Here is a 23189-nt window from a genome sequence, read left to right as displayed (position 1 = left end):
CGGATTATTTGTTTAATTATTTCGAACCGTTTGTAATCCTGTAAGTACTATAGAAAATAAAATAAACAGTTGTATTAGGCCACATTAATGATTTCCTTTTGCCGTGCCATCTAGATTTAATATCAGCCTTTTATTTTAATAGTGTTTATCAGTAATTTTAATGAATATGCCTCATTTCAACACTGTTAATTGATATATAGATTTGTTTACACTGTAGTTCAAAACAGACTGTCGTACACAGCACAGATAACTCCCAAATCTGCACTGAGATGATCTGTATTAGTGTACTCTTAAAAGAGGACAACCACCAGAGAAAATATTTTGACGATTTGAGAAAATAACCAAGTGGACAATATGAATGTCTTATGACATGGCTGTAATTGAGGATTTCTTCCTTTATATTCATTGATGCTGTTTGTTTTCCAAACCATTCACTGACACTGTGATCACAGCTAATAGCCAGTCGGTGCAATTGTATAAGCATTGTATCCCCAACCATCTCAACCCCTTTTTCTCACTAATTAAAGACACAATTAGTAGGGTAATCCTGTAGCATGAATAATGATAATTAAATGATCTATTTAGAGTGCCATTTTTTTTTACATTACTGACATTAGTTGACATCAGACAAAATTACTTGTAGTACTGTTACTTCTGTAAATTTCAGCGTTTGTACTATAGTTCAGTGTATGACACTGTAGTATGTACAACACTTAGTTAAAACTACAGTACGCTTTAGCATTTATTAGCAATGAACTGATAACTATGTAATACATCTGTTAGTTGGTCTATACTTTAGTTTTTACTATGGTACACTAAGGTTTTTTTGGTATAGTTGTAAACCTATAGTACAGTATTGGGTAATTTGTTTATATTATAATAGTTGTCATATTACCATAGCTGACTATAGAATTACAACAACAATTACTAAAGTGTGGTTCAAAAACACTACAGTATTTACGATAAATTATTACTATCGTAATACCATGTTGGTACACAGGGAGATGTCACAGAAAAATTTGCAACGTATAGATACAACATGCAGCACCTTTAATTCATCTTTATTGTTCAACAGTCAGGTACTGACGCAGGAGCGGATTTAACCAATAGGTGAAGTAAACAGGCGCTTGGGGCCTCAGGAAATTTGGGGGCCCCCAATAAATACGTAGAGGTATAAATTTTACACACGGCATCGTTTTCTATCGTATTTTGTATAGTGAGGGTCTAACAAATTAAGTTTTGACAAAATTCTAACATTTACGCACATTTGTCCCAATCATGGAGCAGTCCAAGTCAGGTGAATATTTAGTTTAAAAACAATTTATTATTTTCAATTTATCCATTTTTTTTTTTTTTTTTTTTGTGAATTGATTTTAAGAAAATAAATTACTTAAAGTGCAGAAATTTCATTAGGGTAAAACATGAAAAAGGACATTCAGTGATTAAAAAAACAAACAAACTGCAAAATAAAAAAATTATAAAACATTTTAGCACTGTTGGGCTCCATGGCTGGAACTGCCAAATCACTAAATCTGCCCCTGCTGATGCGCACAATTCTGACAAAAAGACAGAACAGGACATCAAACTGTCTTTGGAAAATGAAGACACCTGGTAAGCTTGGGTTTTCAGTACAAAACCCGAGGATAGTAATGCTGTTTATGTTTTGACAACTATCTTCAAATACACATCTGGGTTTCCTGTTGGGGTAAGTTACTTTTAAAAGTAACTAATTACTATATTCAGTCACTCCCCAAAAAAGTTACTTGTTTCATTACTTAGTTACATTTTATGGTACGTTACGTTACTTTTGCTTTACTTTTTTCTTACCTGGCTGAGGCTTAATCTTTTTCAGAACTAGTGGAGCTTTCCTTCTTTCTTAGCCACACACACATAGCCCTGTATAACCTCTATTTACCTAAAAACTCATCAAAAATATAATTTAGGATTATCTTCTGAGAACATTCTGACCCCAGAGCTATGACATGCTGTATTATTTTTGAATGTTTACAGCAAGTAGTTTGCAACTTTTGTCTTATTAGTTAAGTAAAATCACTGTCCACTGGGACATTCCCCATTTCCTTTTCTTCGATGTGTTCAAAATAACGAGAATACTTCCATTGCAGAAATGTAAGGCACTGGTCTGTCATCTTGGTTTCTGTCGGTTCCTTATTCTCTCGACACGGCTGCATTTATTTTAATTCAGCAATTAATTTTTAAAAAGCCAATTAAACTAAAAAAGTTACTTGCATCACATTTAAAAAAATTAACTTTTGAAAAGTAATGCATTGCTAGTCGTTATTGTAACTTGCCTTGTGCGCTACTCCCAACATTGCTTAGCATCTCATTCAAATATAACATCTATTTACCTTACTTAAACGGCTGGATAGAGCTCTGCGAATACAGTATGTATAAATTTATGGAAAAAATAAACACAACCTACAATTATGAATCTTTTTAAACTTACTTTTGGTGGGCTGCTGCTTAATTCAAAGTCACACTAACTTGATGTGTCTCTCGTTAGTTCCCTGTTGATATACCGCGCGGTGTAGCATATTAGGTTTAAACTGTATATTAGGTTTAAACTAGATTAAATAAACAATAATGAGGACATGGCGTCTTTCCATTGATATATTTGCGGCAAAGTAATATTTTGGAAGATAACTTCACCGAAAGAAGCTTACTTGGAGAAAACACTAGGTGGAGCAAGTAATCCAGTAATATCAGTTTGTGAATTAAGTGCGTGGATAACGACAGACAGCAGGCAGTAATGAATGTTATTGGCGTGTTTCAAATCTCTATAACGAGAAAGCTAATTATCTTTACCAATTAAAACCCGTTTAACTGTGCAAATAAACAATGAAGAAGAATGAAAGTGAAGTAATGAATAACAGTTTTTCAGTCAGTCACTTTTCAAATTGTGTCTTGTGTCTCACAGGTGCACACATTAGCAGGCAGTGCACACAATAATGTCATAAAACTGGGAGTGATATATAAAGCCTATAAAAATTCTCAGTTGTTACCAGTATAATGATGATAATAGTTATTAAATATGTTTATTTTAATGTGATTTTAGATAAATTGATGAATATATATTTTTTACACAAAAGCAAGGATTGATGATGGATTAAATCATACATTTAAGGAAGGATTGATGATATATGCTCATCTTTTCTAGGATGCACTTTTGCAGACTCACAAGGATCAATTCTGAATTAAATTTAGTCTAAAGATTAACGATGAACACAGATGATACAGTACTTCTACTTCTCAAATGACGAAAAACAAACTGCATTCAAACTTACAGCTGCTCTTACTCAATGTAAATATAGTCTATTTATCTACTAAAATAACGCATGATAAACAAGTTAAGAAGAAGAAAAAAATATTGAGTATTTTGATCATTTTGTTGTGATTAATAAATTCTATTATTAAGGACACAAAAATGTGTTACAGTTATATTTATGGGTTAAGGGTACATTACACGTCTTAAACACGTGTAACTGTATACATTCACTCTATCATTTTCCTTTGGCTTAATCCATAATTTATCAGCTGTCACTACAGCGGAATGAATCGCCAACTTATCCAGCATACATTTTATGCAGCAGATTTCATTCCAGCTTCAACCCAGTACTGGGAAACACCCATACACTGACATTCACACACATACAGGTCGGCAAATTTAGTTAATCCATTTCATCTATAATGCATCTCTTTGGATTGTTGGGGAAACCGGAGCATCCGGAGAAAACCCATGCCAAAACTGGGAGAACATGCAAACTCCACACAGAAACGCCAACCGACCCAGCCGGGGCTTGAACCAGTGGCCTTCTTGCTGTGAGGCTACTGTGCTAACCACTGCGCCACTGTGCCACACCTAAACTATATATTACATTACATTATTTTATATATACAAGAGAATATAACTATACGCTTTTTAAAAGAAATAGAAACTATTATAACTACTGTTTAGATCTTCATTTATTTCAGATATGTATCGTCACCTTGGAATTATAAGGTTCTGTCTGCATTCTGAATCATTTTGAGATATTGAGCTTAAAAGTTTTTTTTTATAATATTCAGTATGTGTGTAACATTTGTTTTTAAATAAAACTTCTAAAAAACATCCCATAATGTAAATAAGTTAATAAGAATATGTCAATTACTCAATTTTGACAAAAATGTCAGATAGAAACTTATAATCGAAAGATGACAGTATTTTGTGTCATCATCATTTTTTTAAGCATTGCAGGACTTTCTGGATGAACAATGTAAGGAAAAGTAGGGCATCCAGTACAGGACATTGTTCATGCGAATTTAAGAAAACTTTTTTTCACAATTAGATTTTTCAGTTATTTACTTTTTGTTTATTTTTCAGTTTAAGTAATTACTAAAATACGCTCAAAATATTGCATGATAAAAGTCATAGTTTTTAATTGTTTTGCTGTCTGACATTTGTTTATTTTATGACTTGAAATTACAATTATTGACAATATTATTAATACTATATTGGGAGGTATGATGTTATTTAATTGTAGTGGACACATGTGCAAATTTGCTATAGCTAGCTCTGGCAAAACATTTGTTTTTAATTAAGTGAAGTTTTTGTATAAACTACTTTTGAGAGGATCACGTGCTTATGATTGCTAGTGGCTGGATCAGCATTATCCAATTCACAATGCTCCAATCAGACGACTCCTAAACTACTATAAATACCCTGGGTTTTATTCCACTGCTATCTTCGTTTTGAAGATTCCCCCCTCCGCCCCTACTCCTCCTCCTTCCTAGATGGTTGACACGGTGGCCCAGTGCTTAGCACTGTTGCCTCACAGCAAGAATATCTCTGGTTTCAGGCTTTACCAAACCAGCAGACATTTCTGTGTGGAGTTTGCACTTTCTCCCCGTGCTCACGTGGGTTTTCCCCGGGTTCCCTCCGCACCGTAGACATGCTACTAGTATATAGTTATCTCCAAGAGCAATCACTTACTGTTCATTGGTTACTACAGCAGGGGAGTTCTTGAGATCTACCTAAGCTCAAATCCCCCTCCCGCCTTGCAACGGGAGGAAGCCCTGGGCTCGAGGATCATGAGCTAAGGGCTCTCTCCCGGGACAGCATGCCAAAAAAGCTTTATAATCAATCATCAACTGTGTGAACTCTTGAAATTCTATGTAAAAGCAATAATGACTGAAGTAATAATTTCATATAAAACTACATACAGTTGAAGTCAGAATTTTTAGCCACCCTGATTTTTTAGCCCCCTTTTTTATTTTTTTCCCATTTAACGGAGAGCAGAGCAAAAAATTCTAAATAAAACAAATAAGACTTTCTCCAGAAGAAAAAATATTATCAGACATACTTTGAAAAATTCCTTGCTTGGCAAATATTTTAAATAATAATAATAGTAATAATTAAAGGGGGGGGGGGGGGGTGGCTAAATATTCTGACTTCAACTTCAACAATTTGAATACATATTTAACAATTTAACACTTTTTTTATTTAACACTTTTTTTTCAAATTTAATAAACACTGTCTTGATGAACAGAATAATTTTCTTTAAAAAAGTGCCATTTTGAATTTTTTTCTACAACAAGCATTTTTTTAGCCTCTGTTTATGTTCAGTTGTTTCATATTAAAAGTGACCTATTCATTGCAATAAAAGTGAAATTACTGAATCATGACATCGAGCCTGAGAAAAATATTGATATCAGAAGAAAATTCTGGTTGGCACCTAGAGGTTTTTGCATCTGCTCTTCACACACACATATATGTTAATATATTTGAATAGAACTATTTAATTTGCATGACACACTGATGTTGGGAGTACAGGATATTTAAATCAGCATTATCGAAAATACTTTTTTAAAGCAATAACCTACAGTAACAAAGAATGGAAGAGAAGTAGAGATGCAATGTCATATCATTTTGGTTTTCTATAAATAGCCTCTGTAACTCAGACATGCATCACAATAAAAGAAAAGATTTTCACAGTTTCTGTTACAAGAAAGAAAGCTTCTGTTTCTGTTTCAAAGCTTCTGCTTTTAAGAACCGACTTTAAACTGACAACTTTAATTTTGGCGTATTATTTCTGAAAACATGACAAGATTTTTGCCTGTTGCTTGATTTAAGAGTTTTTAGATATTTGGAAACGAGACAAATATTCTGAGTAAGTTTTTGTTTTTGCAGTGCAGGCCTGTACTAATAACCTCAAATTCTATTGTATTTTAACAACAGTAAAGTACTTTTATATCCATCAACCTCACACTGCAAAAGTGGTTTTATTTGTCTTGTGTTTGCATGAGGATCTCAGGCACACTGGTGAAAGTGTGTTCCAAGCTGGTTATGTAAGACTCTGCAGTAATTGAATCTCATTACCGCTGCAGTCCCGCGGTGTGTGGGGTGATTCCTAGGACGTGGGCTGCTATGAACCCCCAGATGAGGGAATCCCTTCGTTTGCCCGGTGTTTGCATCATCTGCTCTCCCCCCACAGGTTCATCTCCGGGTTCACCTCTCCATGTCAGCAGGATGAGGGCTTTCTCGATGGCCTGCTCTCCTGCTATTTTTTGCACTTTTTCTGTATTCTTCCCCAGAGACTGCGGGGTTTGCACGGACCGCTTTGACGTCAGTAGGAGAAACCCTGTTACACCGCCTCAGCTGGGTTTCTGAAGGCCCACACAACAGCTCTCTCCTACTGCAATGAAAACGCACATTTCTGGCAGCATCACAGTGCCTGTCTCTCTCCCCCATACATCCTGCTCATTCATTGCTGAAGATTTATATTTGTTTTTGAGGAGGTGTGTGGCAGTGCAATGCTAGCACAACATCTCTGCTTAACTTTTAGCTCAAAAAATGTTTTACTGTTGTTTATAAACTTTAGAAATGCTGTTTCATAGCTCTAAAGCTGAATTCCCAAATGCTTAACTACTAAATACATATGTATCTTTTTAATTTTTGATTTTTTAAATGTTTTAACTCAGCAAGGAGGCAATAAAGAGATAGTTCACCCAATAAATTACAAATATCTCAGCAGGCACAGATTGACGTTGCACCCTAACCTTGTGGGACATTGCATCTTTTTTGAAAATGAAAATCGGATTGACGTCAGCATCCAATGTCAGGCTGACCTCAATAGTCAAATGTCAGACAGATGTTGCATTTCGGTCACTTTCCAACGCAACCTAAAAACAACTAAATATCAACATCTAAAGATGTTACAGCTTGATTTTGTGTGGACATTACCACTAGACGCCTTTTTCAGATGTTGGATTTTGGTTGCCCTGACAAATAAATGTCAGTATTTGATGTCAATATGACGTTGGTTTAAAATGTTGGCTCTGTTGGATTTTGTTCACTTTCCAACGCAACCTAAAATCAACCACATATCAACATCATTACACATCATTACTGGACGTCGAAATAGCATTGTCCTTAGATGATAGTGACCTTAATCTATCCTAATATTAACGTCTTATGGCGCTGTGTGTCTGCTGGACTGTAACTGTGTGCTGACCCTTAATTTGCTTCAAACTTTGGGTTTCTTTCTTCTGTTGAAGACTAAAAGCTGGAAATTTAACCTTTGACCTCCATGGTAATTGTTTTTTTTCTAATATGGAAGTCAGGGATTGCAGCTTTCTTTAAAATAACTTCTTTATTGTTTAACAAGGTTTATAACCACTAGAGGGTAGAGTAAATAGTAAGTACATTTTCATTTTTGGTGAACTGTCCCTTGAAAGATAGAGAATCGACAGCAAAGATGATGTTACAAAAAAATTGTGGAGGTTTTTATTTGGAAAAAAAAAATACAAAGTTATTTTAAACAAAATGTTACGAAATCAATGTTTTTACAGCATTTTCGATCAAATAAATGAATCCTTAGTGAGACTTGTTCAAAAATATTCAAGTTTTAACAAGCCAAATATTATGGCTCATTGATTACCTTATTACAAAAGCATGTTTGATTTGTGGATACCCTCGTTTAACAAACTTCAATAACTGCATAAATAAATAAAGTTATAAATAAAAAAATATGTAAGAGAGTAAACATTTCCGACAAGGAGGTTTGGGAAGTTTTTAAAAGGTAAAACAACACTGACCAAAAATATATCAGGCTGTCAAACATCTGTAGAATGTTGATAATTTCGTCCACAGACTATATCATTCATTCAGTCATTTTTCCTCGACTTAGTTTCTTTATTCATCAGGAACCAGTGACCGTCTTGCTATGAGGCGGCAGTGCTTAGCCACCGTGTCTCCTTTAACTTCGAAATATCTTCTCAATAGGGTATATGCCGAGCTAATGCTGTTCCCATGCTGATACACTTCCGGTGACCTGTTATTTTGAACTTTTTTCCATTTTATACGGTTATATAGCATCGATGTTGTAATGTCATTAAAATACATTCAGTTAAATCAACTTTAGCATTTATTTAGTAGCTCTAGTGTAAAACGAGACAAAAAGCTGTTTACTCGCACTCGCCCGTCAGAATCGGCAGGCTAACGCAGAAGCTCCATTGAATATACTGGGGTAAAATACATGCTCATATTAAAGATATGGCGGGGAAAATGTAATTTAATGCAGTGCTTCTTGTACAATCGGAGAGCCACTTTAAATCGGATATCACTCAGCCAGTGGAGATCGCTGATTTTTAAAGAAAACAGACATTAAACGCACCGGATTTTGCATTGGCATTTAATTCACCGGAAGCGTTTAACCCAGGTTACTGGCAAATTAAAAGTCCTATTCGGCATATACCCCATTGTTTAACAAAAGAGTAAAACTCAGAGGTTTATAACCAAGTAAATAGTGAGTAAATTTTCATTTCTGTTCAACTGTCCCTTGAAAGATAAAGAAATCAACAGTAAAGACAATGATTTTACAAAACAATTGTGAAAAGAAAAGATGGTTTTTATTTGGCAAAAACTAAAAACAAAAAGGTTTGTTTTTAATTGTTGATAATAGGCTATACTAAAAAATATTAGGTAAAAAATTATTTTAAAATTATTTTACACAAGATGAAATTAATATATAAACTGCATGTTTGATCAAATAAATGCATCCTTAGTAAGACTTTTTCTAAAACAGGTCTTAAGGCCAATTATGGCTCACTGATTTCCTTATTAAAAGCTTGTTTGATTGGTTACCCTTGTTTAACGAGCTAAAATAACGGCATAAAAAAAAGAAAAAAAAAGAAAAGAAAAAGATGTACAATAGAGTTGACATTTCCCACAAAAAGATTTGTGAAATGGCAAAATTTTGGTTGTCAGGCGTTTGTAGACTAATTAAATCCACAGACTATATAATATAATTAATTACACTTTTTTAATGACTTACGTGAAGTTTTAGAGTTATTGAAAGTGTTTAGACCGAATGAATAAATGAACCTATTTGAAGACCTCAGTGTTTGTATGTCCAGCAGAGGGCCTTGTTTGATCAAGAAACACAAGGATGGCATCTCTGCAGCTCCCAAGACCATTCCTGTTGGCGAAGTTTTCAGTTTATTTGCTGCTTCTGTCATTTTCATCCCTCAGAAAAACTCGACGTTGAGGTCAGGTATGAGAAAAACAATAATACATTCAAACGTTTTCCCTCCCACTTGTTTTATACTTCGCTCTTCCTACTAGCAAAACAAGACTTGACTAGCACAGGTAAATTCGTTGAGACATAGTTTTGAAACAATGCACACATATGCAAATGCAGCATGTTACTGAAAGCAAGACCACTATCGACCAGTATTTACTGTGATTGATTTACTGTGTCGAACACGTAAACAACCTGTTGTTTGCTTTCTATGTACTCTTACTTTTAATTAATGTACGTTCTTAAGTTGGATGATTGCATAGCATAGTAACTTTCAGCGTTTCCCAACCACGTTTCTGGAGGCCACCAACTCTGCATATTATCCATGTCTCCTTAACCAAGCACACCTGATTCAGATCATCAGCTCATTAGCAGAGACTAAAAAACCTGTAATGGATGTGACAGACAAAGGATACATGCAGTGTTGATGGTTCTCCAGTTATGTGGTTGAGAAACACCGGTGTACATTAGCCTACGTTTTTACATAGCTTTTAAAATACTGTTTACCAAATCAGAAAACTCTCTCCATAATCTCCATCAGTGGTGATAGGCATATACAGTATTTGTATTTTAATTTATGTAGGTCTTACTGATAATTGTTTATGTATATAACAACCTTTAACACTTTAAATAGTCTCCGAGTGACTGGAATAAAATATTTTGGTTGCACAAAATTAAAACCCTAACTATACCTCTTACTTCAGCTGTTCGGTTTCTGCTTTGCAAACACAGATACATCCTTCAGGAATCTAGTTAGACCTTGTCAGTTAAAAAAGTAATTATTGAAACACTCAGTGCTGCATACAGTTCTATTCAAGGAAGTTTGTTGCCAAGTGATTAAGCACCAAAAGAAATTGTTCGGAATTTATACCAAGTGCGTCATTCCACGGTGATAAATTACATCAAAACTTTATTGAACCAATTTTAAAGCACCAGAAACATTTTTAGCATCAAGCGTCACACTGTATGCAAATGTAGTTTATGATGCTCACCTATGTTTTGTTTATGAGCAAGCTGACTTTAAATTTTTAATGTCATTTTTTTAGCTTTAGAATTTCACGGCAGTGGACTTTCTATGTGGGAAACAAGCCCTCATGCGTGTCCCTGTTGCATGCTGTTTATGTTTGGATCATGTCTAATGTTGGCGCTTTCTCTCCTCAGTTTTCTCTCCTCCGCCCCTCCATTCTTGTCCTCCGGTAGTCATAGCAACGTGTGCTGCGATGGTGCAGGGCCTCTGGCAGGTGACACAATGCGGCTAATTACTGGCACTTAGCTCAGCGCTAATTAAAGCGAGCTCAGCTAATCGGGGGGTCAAGTGGACCTGCTGATCCGTCCATCCATCCATTGCTCCATCCATCCTTTGCCTTTACCTTCAGCCGAAAGTTCATCAGTCCCTGTGAGTGAAGCTGTCTCTCTGTCTTTCTCCGTCTCTCTCTCTCTCCCTCTCTCTATCAGACAGCTGGCATCCACACAGGGGTTGAGGGTTTGACCTTCCTGCTCTCCAGGCTCTCTCAGCATCCGAGTAAACAGACAAATGAATCTCTACAAAGGTGAGGGTCAATTTATCTAATTTGGTCGAGGTTGGTCAGCCAAGATTACCTTGTCTCTTCTGGGAAGAACACTTCTCTCTCTCGCTCTCTCTCTCTCTTTCTCATTCTCTGTAGTTCTGTTTCTCTGCACATGAGATTTTTTAGCATGTTTTTTGTCTCATGTATGTTTCCATCATCACATGCTCTTTTTTTTTTGGCACTTCTCCTTTGCCTTCACTGCTCTTTTTCTCTGTTCTCTTATAAAGTTATTTAAAAAAGTATTTTTGTTCTGTGGTATAGTGATGATATCTAATGGCCAAAAGCCCATGTAGCACGCAGCTTCAAAAATGCTATCCAAAAACATGATGTAGAACCATGGTATAATCATGATACTACGTCCCCCTCCAAAAATGTTGTCATGATTTTATGATTGTCAAAATAATTGTTTAGTGTTTATTTCTGTCACAATAAGGGAAAAAAAAATTCCCCAAGAAAAGTACACTAATTACCCCATAGACTATTTTTCATTGGTGGTCCCTTTGCCAGACGTTAAAGCAACCCAGGCTCATTCTGTAAACATATCCCTATATTCATTTTTGAAGAGCACCAAATATGTCCCAGGAGCTAGATTTTTTTTGCAGTTTTTGTGAATCCACCAGTGGCCGCTGTATACACTTTTTAGTGATAAACTGACTCACCCTCCTCCTTTCCTAAACTCAACCAATAGTCTTTTCAAAAGCACCAATTGACGTGCCCACCAACTTCCCTAAACACAACCAACAGTTTAAAAAAGCAGTCCAGAAAAAGGAAAACCTTGTGTGATTCATATCAGGTTTTCAGATTTTACCATATTCTCAACCTGTTATTTACTTGTTTATTTTATTTTTTTGGCTGAGGTACATGGTGAGCTAACTGGAAAAACTGGTAATCGCAGGAAAGGCATCCATACATAGGTAATCAGTCAGCTGTTAAGCGCGAAAAGGAATAGCATCATTATCGTTCGTCACCCCTGATCTTTCGTTTTAAAAATGAAATGTAGCCATACGTACTTAAGGCTACATATTTTGCAATCTCCATAAATAGGAAAATTTTAGGAAAAAAATTATTTTTATTGTTTACTATTATTTATTATTTTATTCATTTTCAGAATGAGCCTATGTTGGATTAAAAAGCATGTACCAATAAAAATACAAATTCAAGCTATAATCAATACTCAAATGAATGACAAAAAACCAAAACAAAACAACAACAATATCCAAAAACCTAGTGTTTACAATGTTGATTATAAGGAAGCATTTCTTAAAATTATACTTGATCGATTTAAAAGATGCACATTTTGTTCGATTGAACAACAGTTTGTGGTATCAAATTCCACTGATGCCCTGCTCTAAAACTAAACGTATACCAAATGTATGCCAACATTTCATTATGCATATTAGTATTTACCATCATTATATATAATTATATAATAAAAACAATTATATAATTATAGAGTTTGTTTTTGTTGAATGTCATGAATTTTAAAGGATAGAAACTCATTCATTCATTCATTCATTCATTTTCCTTAGTTTAGTTCCTTATTTATAAGGGGTTGCAACAGCGGAATGAACTGCCAACTATTTCAGCATGTTTTATGCAGTGAATGCCCTTCCAACCGCACTACAGCCAATTTAGTATACCCAATTCACCTATAGTGCATGTCTCTGAACTGTGAGAGAAAACCGGAGTAACCGGAAACCCATGCAAAACATGGGGAGAACATGCACACAGAAACACTTCCTCGTCTAGCCGGGGGACTCAAACCAGCAACCTTTTTGCTTTGAGGTGACAGTGCTAACCACTGAGCTACCGTGCCCCCCGAGGATAGAAAGTAAAAAACTTGTTAACTTTCAAATGTTTTTACTGTCATGCTTATTAGTTCACCAAATCCTTGTTAAAATAAAACAAAAGCTTAGAAATTAGCATCAAATCAAAGTAATTTCTCTATTCAGAATAATGTATTTTTTATTTATTACATAAATTTAATAATTAATTATTAAAATGAGGGAATATTAATGAAGATTTCACTGTTACATATCTTTATACTAATGATGAAACTTTGTTATGAAAGAAGCATTGAAATCAATAGATTATCAATAATAGAATTTACATTTTCATCATGTAATATTTAAAATTTCATGTTTGAATTATCAACTAAATAACTGTATAATTAGCTCGAATACAATACGATTTTCAAAAATCTCTTCTCTAATGCTTAGTTCTATTTTCTCTTCCTTTCTACTCACCCTTTTTCATCTTTTACCTTTCATTCATTCAATTGCCTCATCATTTCTGATTTTCATTCTGCCATTAGGCACACACACACACACACACACACACACACACACACACACACACACACACACACACACACACACACACACACACACACACACACACACACACACACACTCCTCCCGCAAAGAGGATTCATCCTACCTTTGACAAATGAGGGCAGATGAATATTAGACTTGCCCTGCAGAGGAGAGACAGATGCGGAGCACATACAGCAGGACGGAGGGATGGATGGATGGATGGATGGATGGAGGAGTGGATAAGGTCAGGGCTCGTCAGCAGGTTTGCTGTTTACCCATGTTTTCCGTGGAGCCCCTGCTGAGGGGACACCTGGTGTGCTGTCATCATCCAACACACACTTGTACATGCAAAAAACTATAGAACACACACTCGCTTCAATACTGACACACAATAAGAGCACGAATGCACACACACACACACACACACACACACACACACACACACACACACACACACACACACACACACACACACACATACAAAAGCAGGTGATAAAAGGCATGGTTGGAAACGTGTCCTCTTCTAATCAGATGCCTCTCTCCATGGTGCTGAAACCTCTCTGTAAATCCACAAGCATGTTAGAAAAGAGAGAGAGAGAGAGAGAGAGGAATGAAGTGCTATATTTAAAACAGGCTCCATTCTTTATAAACAAGTGCTTGTTTGGACATATTCGAAGTGCTGTTCAGTGTAACACGTCTGGCATTCTGCATTTTTTCCCTGAATATATACAATTAAATGCACTTTTGAGGCTGTGCTTTAAACATGAAATATGGCCCGTGTTATAAAAGTAACTTGGAAACACCTGTGGAATTTGCATATACTGTAGAGCATAGTGACATTCAGAAATTTTTTTATAAAGAATACATGTGGGTTTCAATCGTTTAGGTGCGAAGGACCCCAAAATATGACTAGTGAGTGCCCCTCAGTCTTACTGAGGCATCTGTATAGTTTACTGTATTAAGATTCAATTTGAGGGGTGGCACTGGGTAGCACTGTCACCTCACAGCAAGAAAGTCGCTTGGCGTTTCTGTGTGGAGTTTGCATGTTCTCCCTGTGTTCGCGTGGGTTTCCTCTGGGCGCTCTGATATCCCCTGACAAATAAAAGTGTATGGGTGTTTTCCAGTTATAGGTTGCAGCTGTAAGGGCATTCACTGCATAAAACATATGTTGGATAAGTTGGTGGTTCATTCTGCTGTGGTGACCCAGGATTAATAAAGGGACTAAGCTGAAAGTAAAATGAATGAATGAAGATCCATTCTGTACTATATTTAATTTACAGATAAATATACATATCTTATTTAGTATTATTTACTATTATTTAACTATATACTTTGATTAATTAGTAAGAATTTTTCATTATTTATTTGTCATTACTCTCATCTATTTGTCCTTTTTTAACTTAAAAAATCATTTATTTATTCAAATAATTTTTTTATTATGATTATTATTATGTTTTTTCTCCAGTACTGGGTTGCAGCTGGAATGGCATCCGCTGCATAAAACATATGCTGGAAACTATTTTTGCAGCATAAAAGTATTTTTTATTATCCTCTATATTTTTGCAGTATTAAAGTGCTTTTTATTATTCTCTATATTTTTATTAAAGAAAAAAAATCTGTGAAAGTATGTAAGTAAAATCTGTTTCTTGGCTAAACGATGGAACCATTTTATAAGATGTAAAAAACATAGTGACTGCAAGCCGGTTTTGAGGAAAACATGACACAGCGGGGTTAGTTGTAACAGGGTGTTACAAATGAGCCACACACTGTTGAACACCAATTAAACGAACAAAATAATAATTGAATTTTGAGTTTAATGTTGAGAACTTTTTAAATTAAAAATTGTTTTTTAATAGAAAATATGTATTAATAGTAAAAATATTTTTGTATTGCTAAGACTGCAAATAAATGCATTGTATAATTAATGGATAATAATGCAAATAAAACCAAATGTGTTTATCCAACAGATACATTTTTTAACATGCTGTGCTATGTAGAATAAAAAAAAATGTAGTTAAGCACTGAGAAAATATACTATTTAAAATTAACAGAATTTAAAATCATTGTGTGAAATCTGACTTTATGAGCATGTGTTGCGACTAACCCTTTGTCTGTTACAACTTGCCCCACAGGTGGGGTAAATAGTAACATTTTTACTCCTGGCACTTTTGGCAATCCTGCACAAAAACCATAGGTCTGGCAATCATACTTTCAGTGCTCATTTGTAAGAGAGGCTTGTGTGTTGCTGGTAAAAAAAAATATGATTTGTCTAACCCCATTACTTAGTTCATTATTTGGCCAAAACCAAAAAGTGAACTTCCCTAAATACTGCATTTTAGTGACATTTTAAGCACTATTTTAAATTTTTTTTTTTTAGCTGGATTAGCTTTTCATAAAGTCATCATTACCACACTTTTTGATGAACCAAAACTATACCTTAAAAATTTTGAATAAAGAAATATAAAACAACTTTTTTTTTTATTAATACAAATGTATTACATAATATATTGTTAAGTTTTAAATTTCAACTGATTGAAAGTTTAAAACTATGGTCTATTGTCATTTGTTAGGGCAATAACAAACTAGCTAGCACATTCAACTGTCCTCAGTCAGTATTTGGCCATTTGAATAATAAAAAAGGCATCATAATAATAATAATAATAATAATAATAATCATCATCATCATCATAATAATCATAATAATCATAATGATAATCATAATCATAAATAATAACAATAACCTAATTAGTATTCAAAATAATTTTTGTATGGGCCACATTTGGTGCTTTGCACCTTTTTATTAATAATCAATGAGAAGAAAGAAGATTTAAAACAAATGTTACTTGTAAACAGTTTTTTTTTTAATATTTAACAACATGGTTAAATTAGTCAGTAGTGAAAGATAACTTACGTCAGATTGTATGTTTTCTTGCACTTCTAGATTTTGGACTGATGATGGACTATATTAAAAGTAATTGTTTGCACTGGCCAAAACTGATTAGCTGATTTTTACAATTTATGTTGGCATAGCAGTCAAAGTAGGACAAATAAGCTTATGTATGGGACAAATTCTGGACCTTGGTCAGTGAGGGGTGGGTCTTATGAACCACCTGAACCCCCCTTGGCTATAGGCCTCCTCTGACTATCAGCTGAGTATCAACATGATTCTTTCCTAATTTTCCTGTAAAATCAAATTACAAAATCATTCTTATATAACAACAACAACAACAACAACAACAAACAACATAAAAAAAACTAATAATATAATAAAATTGTTGATGTAAGAATGGCTTTACCAGCCATTGTTTTCAAACTCTATGTAAGAATGGTTTTGCAAATGATTTACACATTGAATCTGTTTTGGTTTATAGGCTAATTGAGGTCCAAAGTTTTGGTTACTTAGAGGAGTGCAAATCCACTTTATACAATATGAATTTAATTTTGAAGTATGATTACATCTTTTTGTACGCCTCTGAAATATTTTATGCAGTGATGTAATTAATATAAAATTTTCACGCATTCCCCAATGTCATTCATTCACTAGTTTATTTTAATTCTTTCTGTCAGTGGATTAAGTTTAATGTTTATTCACACCATGGCTGTCAAGTTATATATATATTATGTCAAAGAATGCTAAAATAATCTTCACCTTTATTAAGAAATACAGCTATGTTTGTATAAAAAAAACGAACTTGCTGACTTTAATCACACATAGTAAAATAAAATAAAACTAAAACTGGCAAATTCTGATTCTAATCTTTTATTTTATTTTTATTTTATTTTATTCATTTTTTCACCGGGCACAAACATAATTGTGAAAGAACATATTTCCCAGCTTTTGCTTATCTTTGAACAAAAAGTGGCATGTCCATACTCTTTACAAACGGTCACAGTGTATGGGAAAGACCAAAATCCAAAGTTGGTTTGGCTAAGACAAAGGAGCTCAGTGAGGATCTGTGGCTGCACAATATGGCTGCTTATAAGTGAGGGCTATAATGGTTTTATAAATGTTTTTGATTTCCAGTGGCTACATTGCAAAGTATTATTAAAAAATACAAGACGTTCCGCACTGTGAAAATTCTTAATTTCCAATGGACGCTGCACACTGGTGGGTTTCACAAATCCAGACCAAGGAGGACACCATTTGTATAGAGAAGACACACAAAAGCCTGCTTGATCCTTGCAAATGCTCATATGGACAAAGAGGGCTTCTGGTCTTCCATTTTTGGGTCAGATAAAACAAAACTTGAATTGTTTAGCACAATTGCGTAGCCTTTATTTGGTGAGAATCCTTCAATCCTAAGAACACCATCCTCAATGTTAAACGTGATGGGAACCTAATGTTTTGGGTGGTGCTTTTCAGCCAGTGCACCAGGGAACCCAATCACAGTGAATGACAATTATACTTGATATAATATATTTTGTTTAATATAATCATTCACTCATTTTCTTTCGGCTTAGTTTCTTATTGATTAGGGGTCACCAAAGTGGAATGAACTCTAATCCAGAGCTATTTACACAGCGGATGCCCTTCCAATCACAACCCAGTTCTGGGAAACACCCATAAACTTGCACACTCATACATTATGACCAATTTAGTTTACCCAATTCACCTATGTCTTAAGACTGTGGGAGGAGACCAGAGCAACCGGAGGAAACCCACTTTAACACAGGGAGCACATGCAAACTCCACACAGAAATGTCAACTGGCCCAGCCAGGACATGAACTAGTGACCTTTTTGCTGTGAGGCGACAGTGCTAACCACTGAGCCACCTGACGCATTATTTTAATATAATATTATATTATATGCAATTCATATTTACTAAAAGATTCAGACCAATATTAACATCTCAGTAGACACAGCAAAAAAAAAAAAAAACAATAAAAAAGGCCATGTACAGTAGGTTTAGCAGTAATTAAAAAGCATATTTCCTTGTTTACATAAAGAGCATAAAGCTTTGCAAAAGCATACTTGTGTGTATGTATAAGGCCACAGCCAGAGTGAGATCTGATTGAATAGATTATAAGTGAGAACGTTGTTTTCAATGCTGGCAATGAATGTCAGAGCAGGTTGTGTTATTTAGCTTAACAGAGATGAAACATTTGTGCAGTCCCTGTGCATCCAGTCACCTCATAACGCTTCTCGTTACAGCTCTAATTCCAAGTCTTTCACACACACACACACACACACACACACACACACACACACACACACACACACACACACACACACACACACACACACACACACACATATTCATTCATACAAGAGACATGACAAAATCCATCGTCTCTCCTGGATGAACAATTCACACATGAGAACATGCACTGGGAAACACATTAACACACAAACACACAAACACACACACACACACACACACATGCGCTCGTGTGTTTGCTTAAGGGTGCATGAATGACACAGGAGTGTTCTGACAGTCGCCTGGAAGATCTCACAGGGCAGGAGGGAGATCAGTCAGAAAAAAAAAAACATCTATTTGTTTCTCCATTCTAGATTGATGAGCATGCAAACACACACACACACACACTTGCACATAGTGAGTCACCATGGCTCATTGAGGCCACGCTTTACTAAACTGACAGCAGCAGGTCTGTGGGCAAGCACAGGAAAGAAGGAGGAGAGGGGTAAGCTAGGAAAAAAAGACAAAAGAGAGAAAGAAAGCAGGGATGGTGGGAGAAACAGAAAACAATGCGGAGGAGAGAAGTAAATGCAGAAAAAAAACGCAGACAGCAGGAGAGAGAGAGAGAGAGAGAAGTCCCTGTGGCACATTGTTGTGTGGCGTGTTGTGGTGTCACTACAATACAGTGGCAATTCTCGTCTTCCCTCCAGCGATGTCATGATGGAGCTGGAACTGGATGGAGCCAAACTTTATAAATATACAAATCCGCATCTGTATAAGCAGGCTTGATAGTGATGCGGAGCTCCTCGCCGACATCCTGGGCATGTTACGAAGGGGGGGGGGGGGTTTGGAAAGGTTATGGGATGTTGTTGCGCTTGTGTTGTTCATGTTGCTTTACATGAGAGGGGTCAGTTACATGTGAGTGAGCTAAACTGAGAACGTTCTGCATGGCAACAAAATTTTTAGCAACATACTTAAAGGAGGTTAAATTTATATTGGTGCTTGGGTTGGTTTATTTTATTTTTATATTTTTCTGACCAAAGGCAGTGAGGACCATTGGTTAAAGGAAGTTTGTTAGGTTAGAAAACTTGTAATACAGTTCTGTTATTCAACTTTTTTAGCCAATAGTTATCCAAAAATCATTTACTTACTCTGGAATCTGGACATACTTGGACCCATTTTTGCCTTCAGAACTGCCTTTGATTCAACAAGGTACTGGAAATTGTCCTCAGAAATTTTGGTCAATATTGACATGATAGCATCACGCAGTTGCTGCAGATTTTTCGGCTGCACATCCATGATGCAAACCTCCCGTTTCACCACATCCTAAAGGTGCTCTATTGTATTGATTTCTGGTGAATCTGGAGGCCATTTGTGTACAATGAACTCATTGTCATGTTTGCGTTATCCTGCTGGAAGTAGCCATCAGAAGATGGGTACACTGTGGTCTTAAAGGGATGGACATGGCGGTGCAAGCTTAACTGGCAGTCTAAGCAAACAATGATCGTACCGCCCTCATGGTATTCATTCTGCCCTCAATTGATGCTCAATTGATACTAATGGGCCCAAAGTGTGCCAAGAAATAATCCCCCACACCATTACACCACCACCAGCAGCCTGAACCATTGATACAAGGCAGGATGAATCCATGCTTTCATGTTGTTGACACCAAGTTCTGACCCTACCATTCGAATGTCGTTTTCCAATCTTTTCAATATTTTCCAATTTTTGTGAGCCTGTGCGAATTGTAACCTCAGTTTCCTGTTCTGAGCTGACAGGAGTGGCACCCAGTGTGGCCTTCTGCTGCTGTAGCTCATCTGGCTCAAAATTGGACATGTTGTGCGTTCAGAGATGCTCTTCTGCATACTTCAGTTGTAACAAGTGGTTATTTGAGTTACTGTTGCCTTTCTATCAGCTTGAACCAGTCTAATTATTCTTCTCTGACCTTTGGCATCAACAAGGCATTTGTGCCCACAGGACTGCACTCACTGGATATTTCTCTTTTTTGGACCATTTTCTTTAAACTCTACAGATGTGTGTGAATATCCCAGTAAATCAGCAGTTTCTGAAATACATATATATGGTTCTTTGCCTGATAAAAGGTTAAAATATTTATTTATTTATACAGCACCGTTTTGTACAATACATGGTTAACAAACTGAAAAAAGAAGCAAATAAACATGCACACATATCACAAGGACATACACATATAACCCACATTTAAAACTCTCCATTTACATTTAGATATTGTTTCAGCTTCACTTAAAATTGTGTAGAGATTTAGCAAAACAATAATGTCGACTGAGGAAGATTGTTAAACAATTACATAAGAAAAAGCTTTATTGTCTCTATTTTTTGTTCAAATAGTGCAAAGATAAAGTTTTTTAACCTATAAACTTATTTGCGCTAAAATTGAATCACATCACTAACATGTGCATAACACCATCAAAAAAACTTTCAATTATTCTGTTTATATGTTGACTCAAAGTCTCCTAACATATGTATCTTTAAAATGAATCACACTGAATTGTCAGCCTTGGTCACTTGACCTAAATTGATGCTTCTGTACACTTTCATAGCTGTTTGTAAGGAGAATCAGATGTTCACACCTCTACAAATGGTATCCCCTTCCTAAAGTGCCCTTCAAGGTTGCAAAAATGTTTTCAATTCATCCATATTGTTGAAATGGTTAATCTTTTTTTATGTTTCTCTTCCATATTGCACAACTTTATATGGAATAGGCCTATCATGGATTAAGATATAAGTTTTTGTGCATCTGACTGGCAGCACAATCTTTTATACCCTGTAAAAATATTTTCTTGGTTCATTTATATCAAGAAAAATAACTAATTATAAAGTTTTAAAAATCATTATATCCCCAATAGACCAACAATAGTGGCACAGTTGGCAATCAAGCAGTTTTTGTTCCCCATTGACTTCTGCAGCTTTCTTTCACAGCGTTGAAGTCAAAGAACAGCAACTGTTTGTCTACCCACATACTTCACAATATTTTTCTTTTTTGTTCAGCAGGAAAAAGAAATTCATACAAGTGTGGAATGTTATAAGTTTGCGTAAATGACAGAATGTTCTATCCCATCAAGTACTTTATTGCAAATAGTTTGACAAGCATAGTTCATGTCACAGATAATTTAGCAAACGTGCAAACCATAGCTAAACTTAAGTGACTTTTCTCACTTTTTTTTTTCCTATAGCAAACTAACTTTTCTTGCCAATGAGTTCTCATGTGGCAATTCACACATTTATGTGATGGCTTTTGGAATTGACAACAGATTGTACAGCTCCTTTCTTTTGGAACTGGGAAACATCAAATTCTCCAAAGATGAAATCTGTCAAATAAAATGAGTTTATATGCTCAAATAATGTTTATTTTGTTTATTTCGCTAATGTGCATATGCAGTTGCTTTCGTGTCTGGGTAGTAAATGTTTATTGGCTAGAGTTTCTAATGGGCTGCAGTCATTAAGTGACTTTGATGATTAGCGATTAGGTCTTTAATTTAAAGGGGACCTATTTTACCCCTTTTTCAAGGTTTAAGAAATGCCTTTTGTGTCTCCAGAATGAGTCTGTAAAGTTTCAGCTCAAAACACCCAGCAGATTATTTATTATACCTTTTAGAAGTTTGTAATGTTTTTAGCTCTGTGCCTCGGTGTGCCTTGGCTGCTTCAGATAACCAGCACAGTGACACGCATGAAGGAAGCAGATCTCGCGTAACGTTTGTGAGATAATCCTAATTTAACGTCCACAAATTGGGATTGAGGCATCTTCTTTTATAATTGTCAGGTAAAAAATGTAATGAAAATGTAATCTGTATTTTACATAGCACAATTATCATGTATGCACCCAAAGTGCTTTACAATCATGAGGGAGGGTCTCTCCACACCACTACCAATGTGCAGCATCCACTTGGATGATGCAATGGCAGGCACAGGACAACGGCGCCAATGTGCTCACCACACTCCAGCTATAGGTCGAGTGGAGAGACAGTGATAGTTCCAATTCAGTGGATGGGGATGTTTGGGAGGACATGATGGTTAAGGGCCGAGAGGGAATTTAGGTAGGACACCAAGCTTACACCCCTACTTTTTACTAGTGGTGCTCACTGCAGAGCCATTTGGGCGAGCTGAGCTCCAACGAGGGGGAGCTTGAGCTTGAGCTCCACCTTTTTTGCACTTCTTCTACGAGTGATGTCACTGGGGGTAGGGTTAGGGGTGGGGTTGGTGTACGCATTAAAACAGCTTACAGGAGGCAGAACGAGAGCTCATGCTCCCCCTCGCTGGAGCTCAGCTCTGCTCAAATGGCTCTGCAGCGAGCACCCTCTCACTTTTTACGAGAAGTGCCATGGACCACAGAGAGTTAAAACCTCAGGTTATTGTCTCATCCAAAAGACAGCGCTCACTGACAGTATAGTGTTTCCTTTTTACTGAGGCATTAGGACTCACACAGACCACAGGTTAAGTGCCCCCTGCTGGCCTCACTAATACCACTTCCAACAGCAACCTAGCTTTTCTATGTGGTCTCCTATCCAGGTACTGACCAGGCTCAGCCATTATTAGCATCAGTGAATAACTGGCTG

At 35.9% G+C, this 23189-nt stretch overlaps 1 protein-coding gene across 13 annotated transcripts in view; it reads left to right on the top strand.

The window, feature by feature from the left end:
• The first annotated feature begins 8362 nt into the window (after positions 1–8362).
• Positions 8363–23189, top strand: part of LOC147833949 (uncharacterized) — a 181753-nt gene continuing 166926 nt past the window's right edge. For 4 of the 13 annotated variants that reach the window (XR_015507418.2, XR_015507419.2, XR_015507417.2 and 1 more), the window contains exons 1-2: positions 9395–9548; positions 11031–11125. Coding sequence is in view for 1 of the 13 variants with exons in the window: in XM_087281486.1 (XP_087137612.1) it covers positions 9374–9548 (175 nt within the window). In the remaining 12 variants the exon portion in view is untranslated. Of the gene's footprint in view, positions 9549–10736; positions 10817–11030; positions 11126–23189 lie in introns of all 13 variants that reach the window. The other 9 variants (XR_015507410.1, XR_015507409.1, XR_015507408.1 and 6 more) reach the window with 5 other exon arrangements.

Source organism: Danio rerio, chromosome 14 (genome assembly GCF_052040795.2).
Source record: "Danio rerio strain M-AB ecotype USA chromosome 14, GRCz13ab, whole genome shotgun sequence".
In the NCBI taxonomy this organism is placed as follows: Eukaryota; Metazoa; Chordata; class Actinopteri; order Cypriniformes; family Danionidae; genus Danio; species Danio rerio.
Note: the sequence above shows the minus strand (reverse complement) of the source record. Positions and strands in the feature narration are given on the sequence as shown.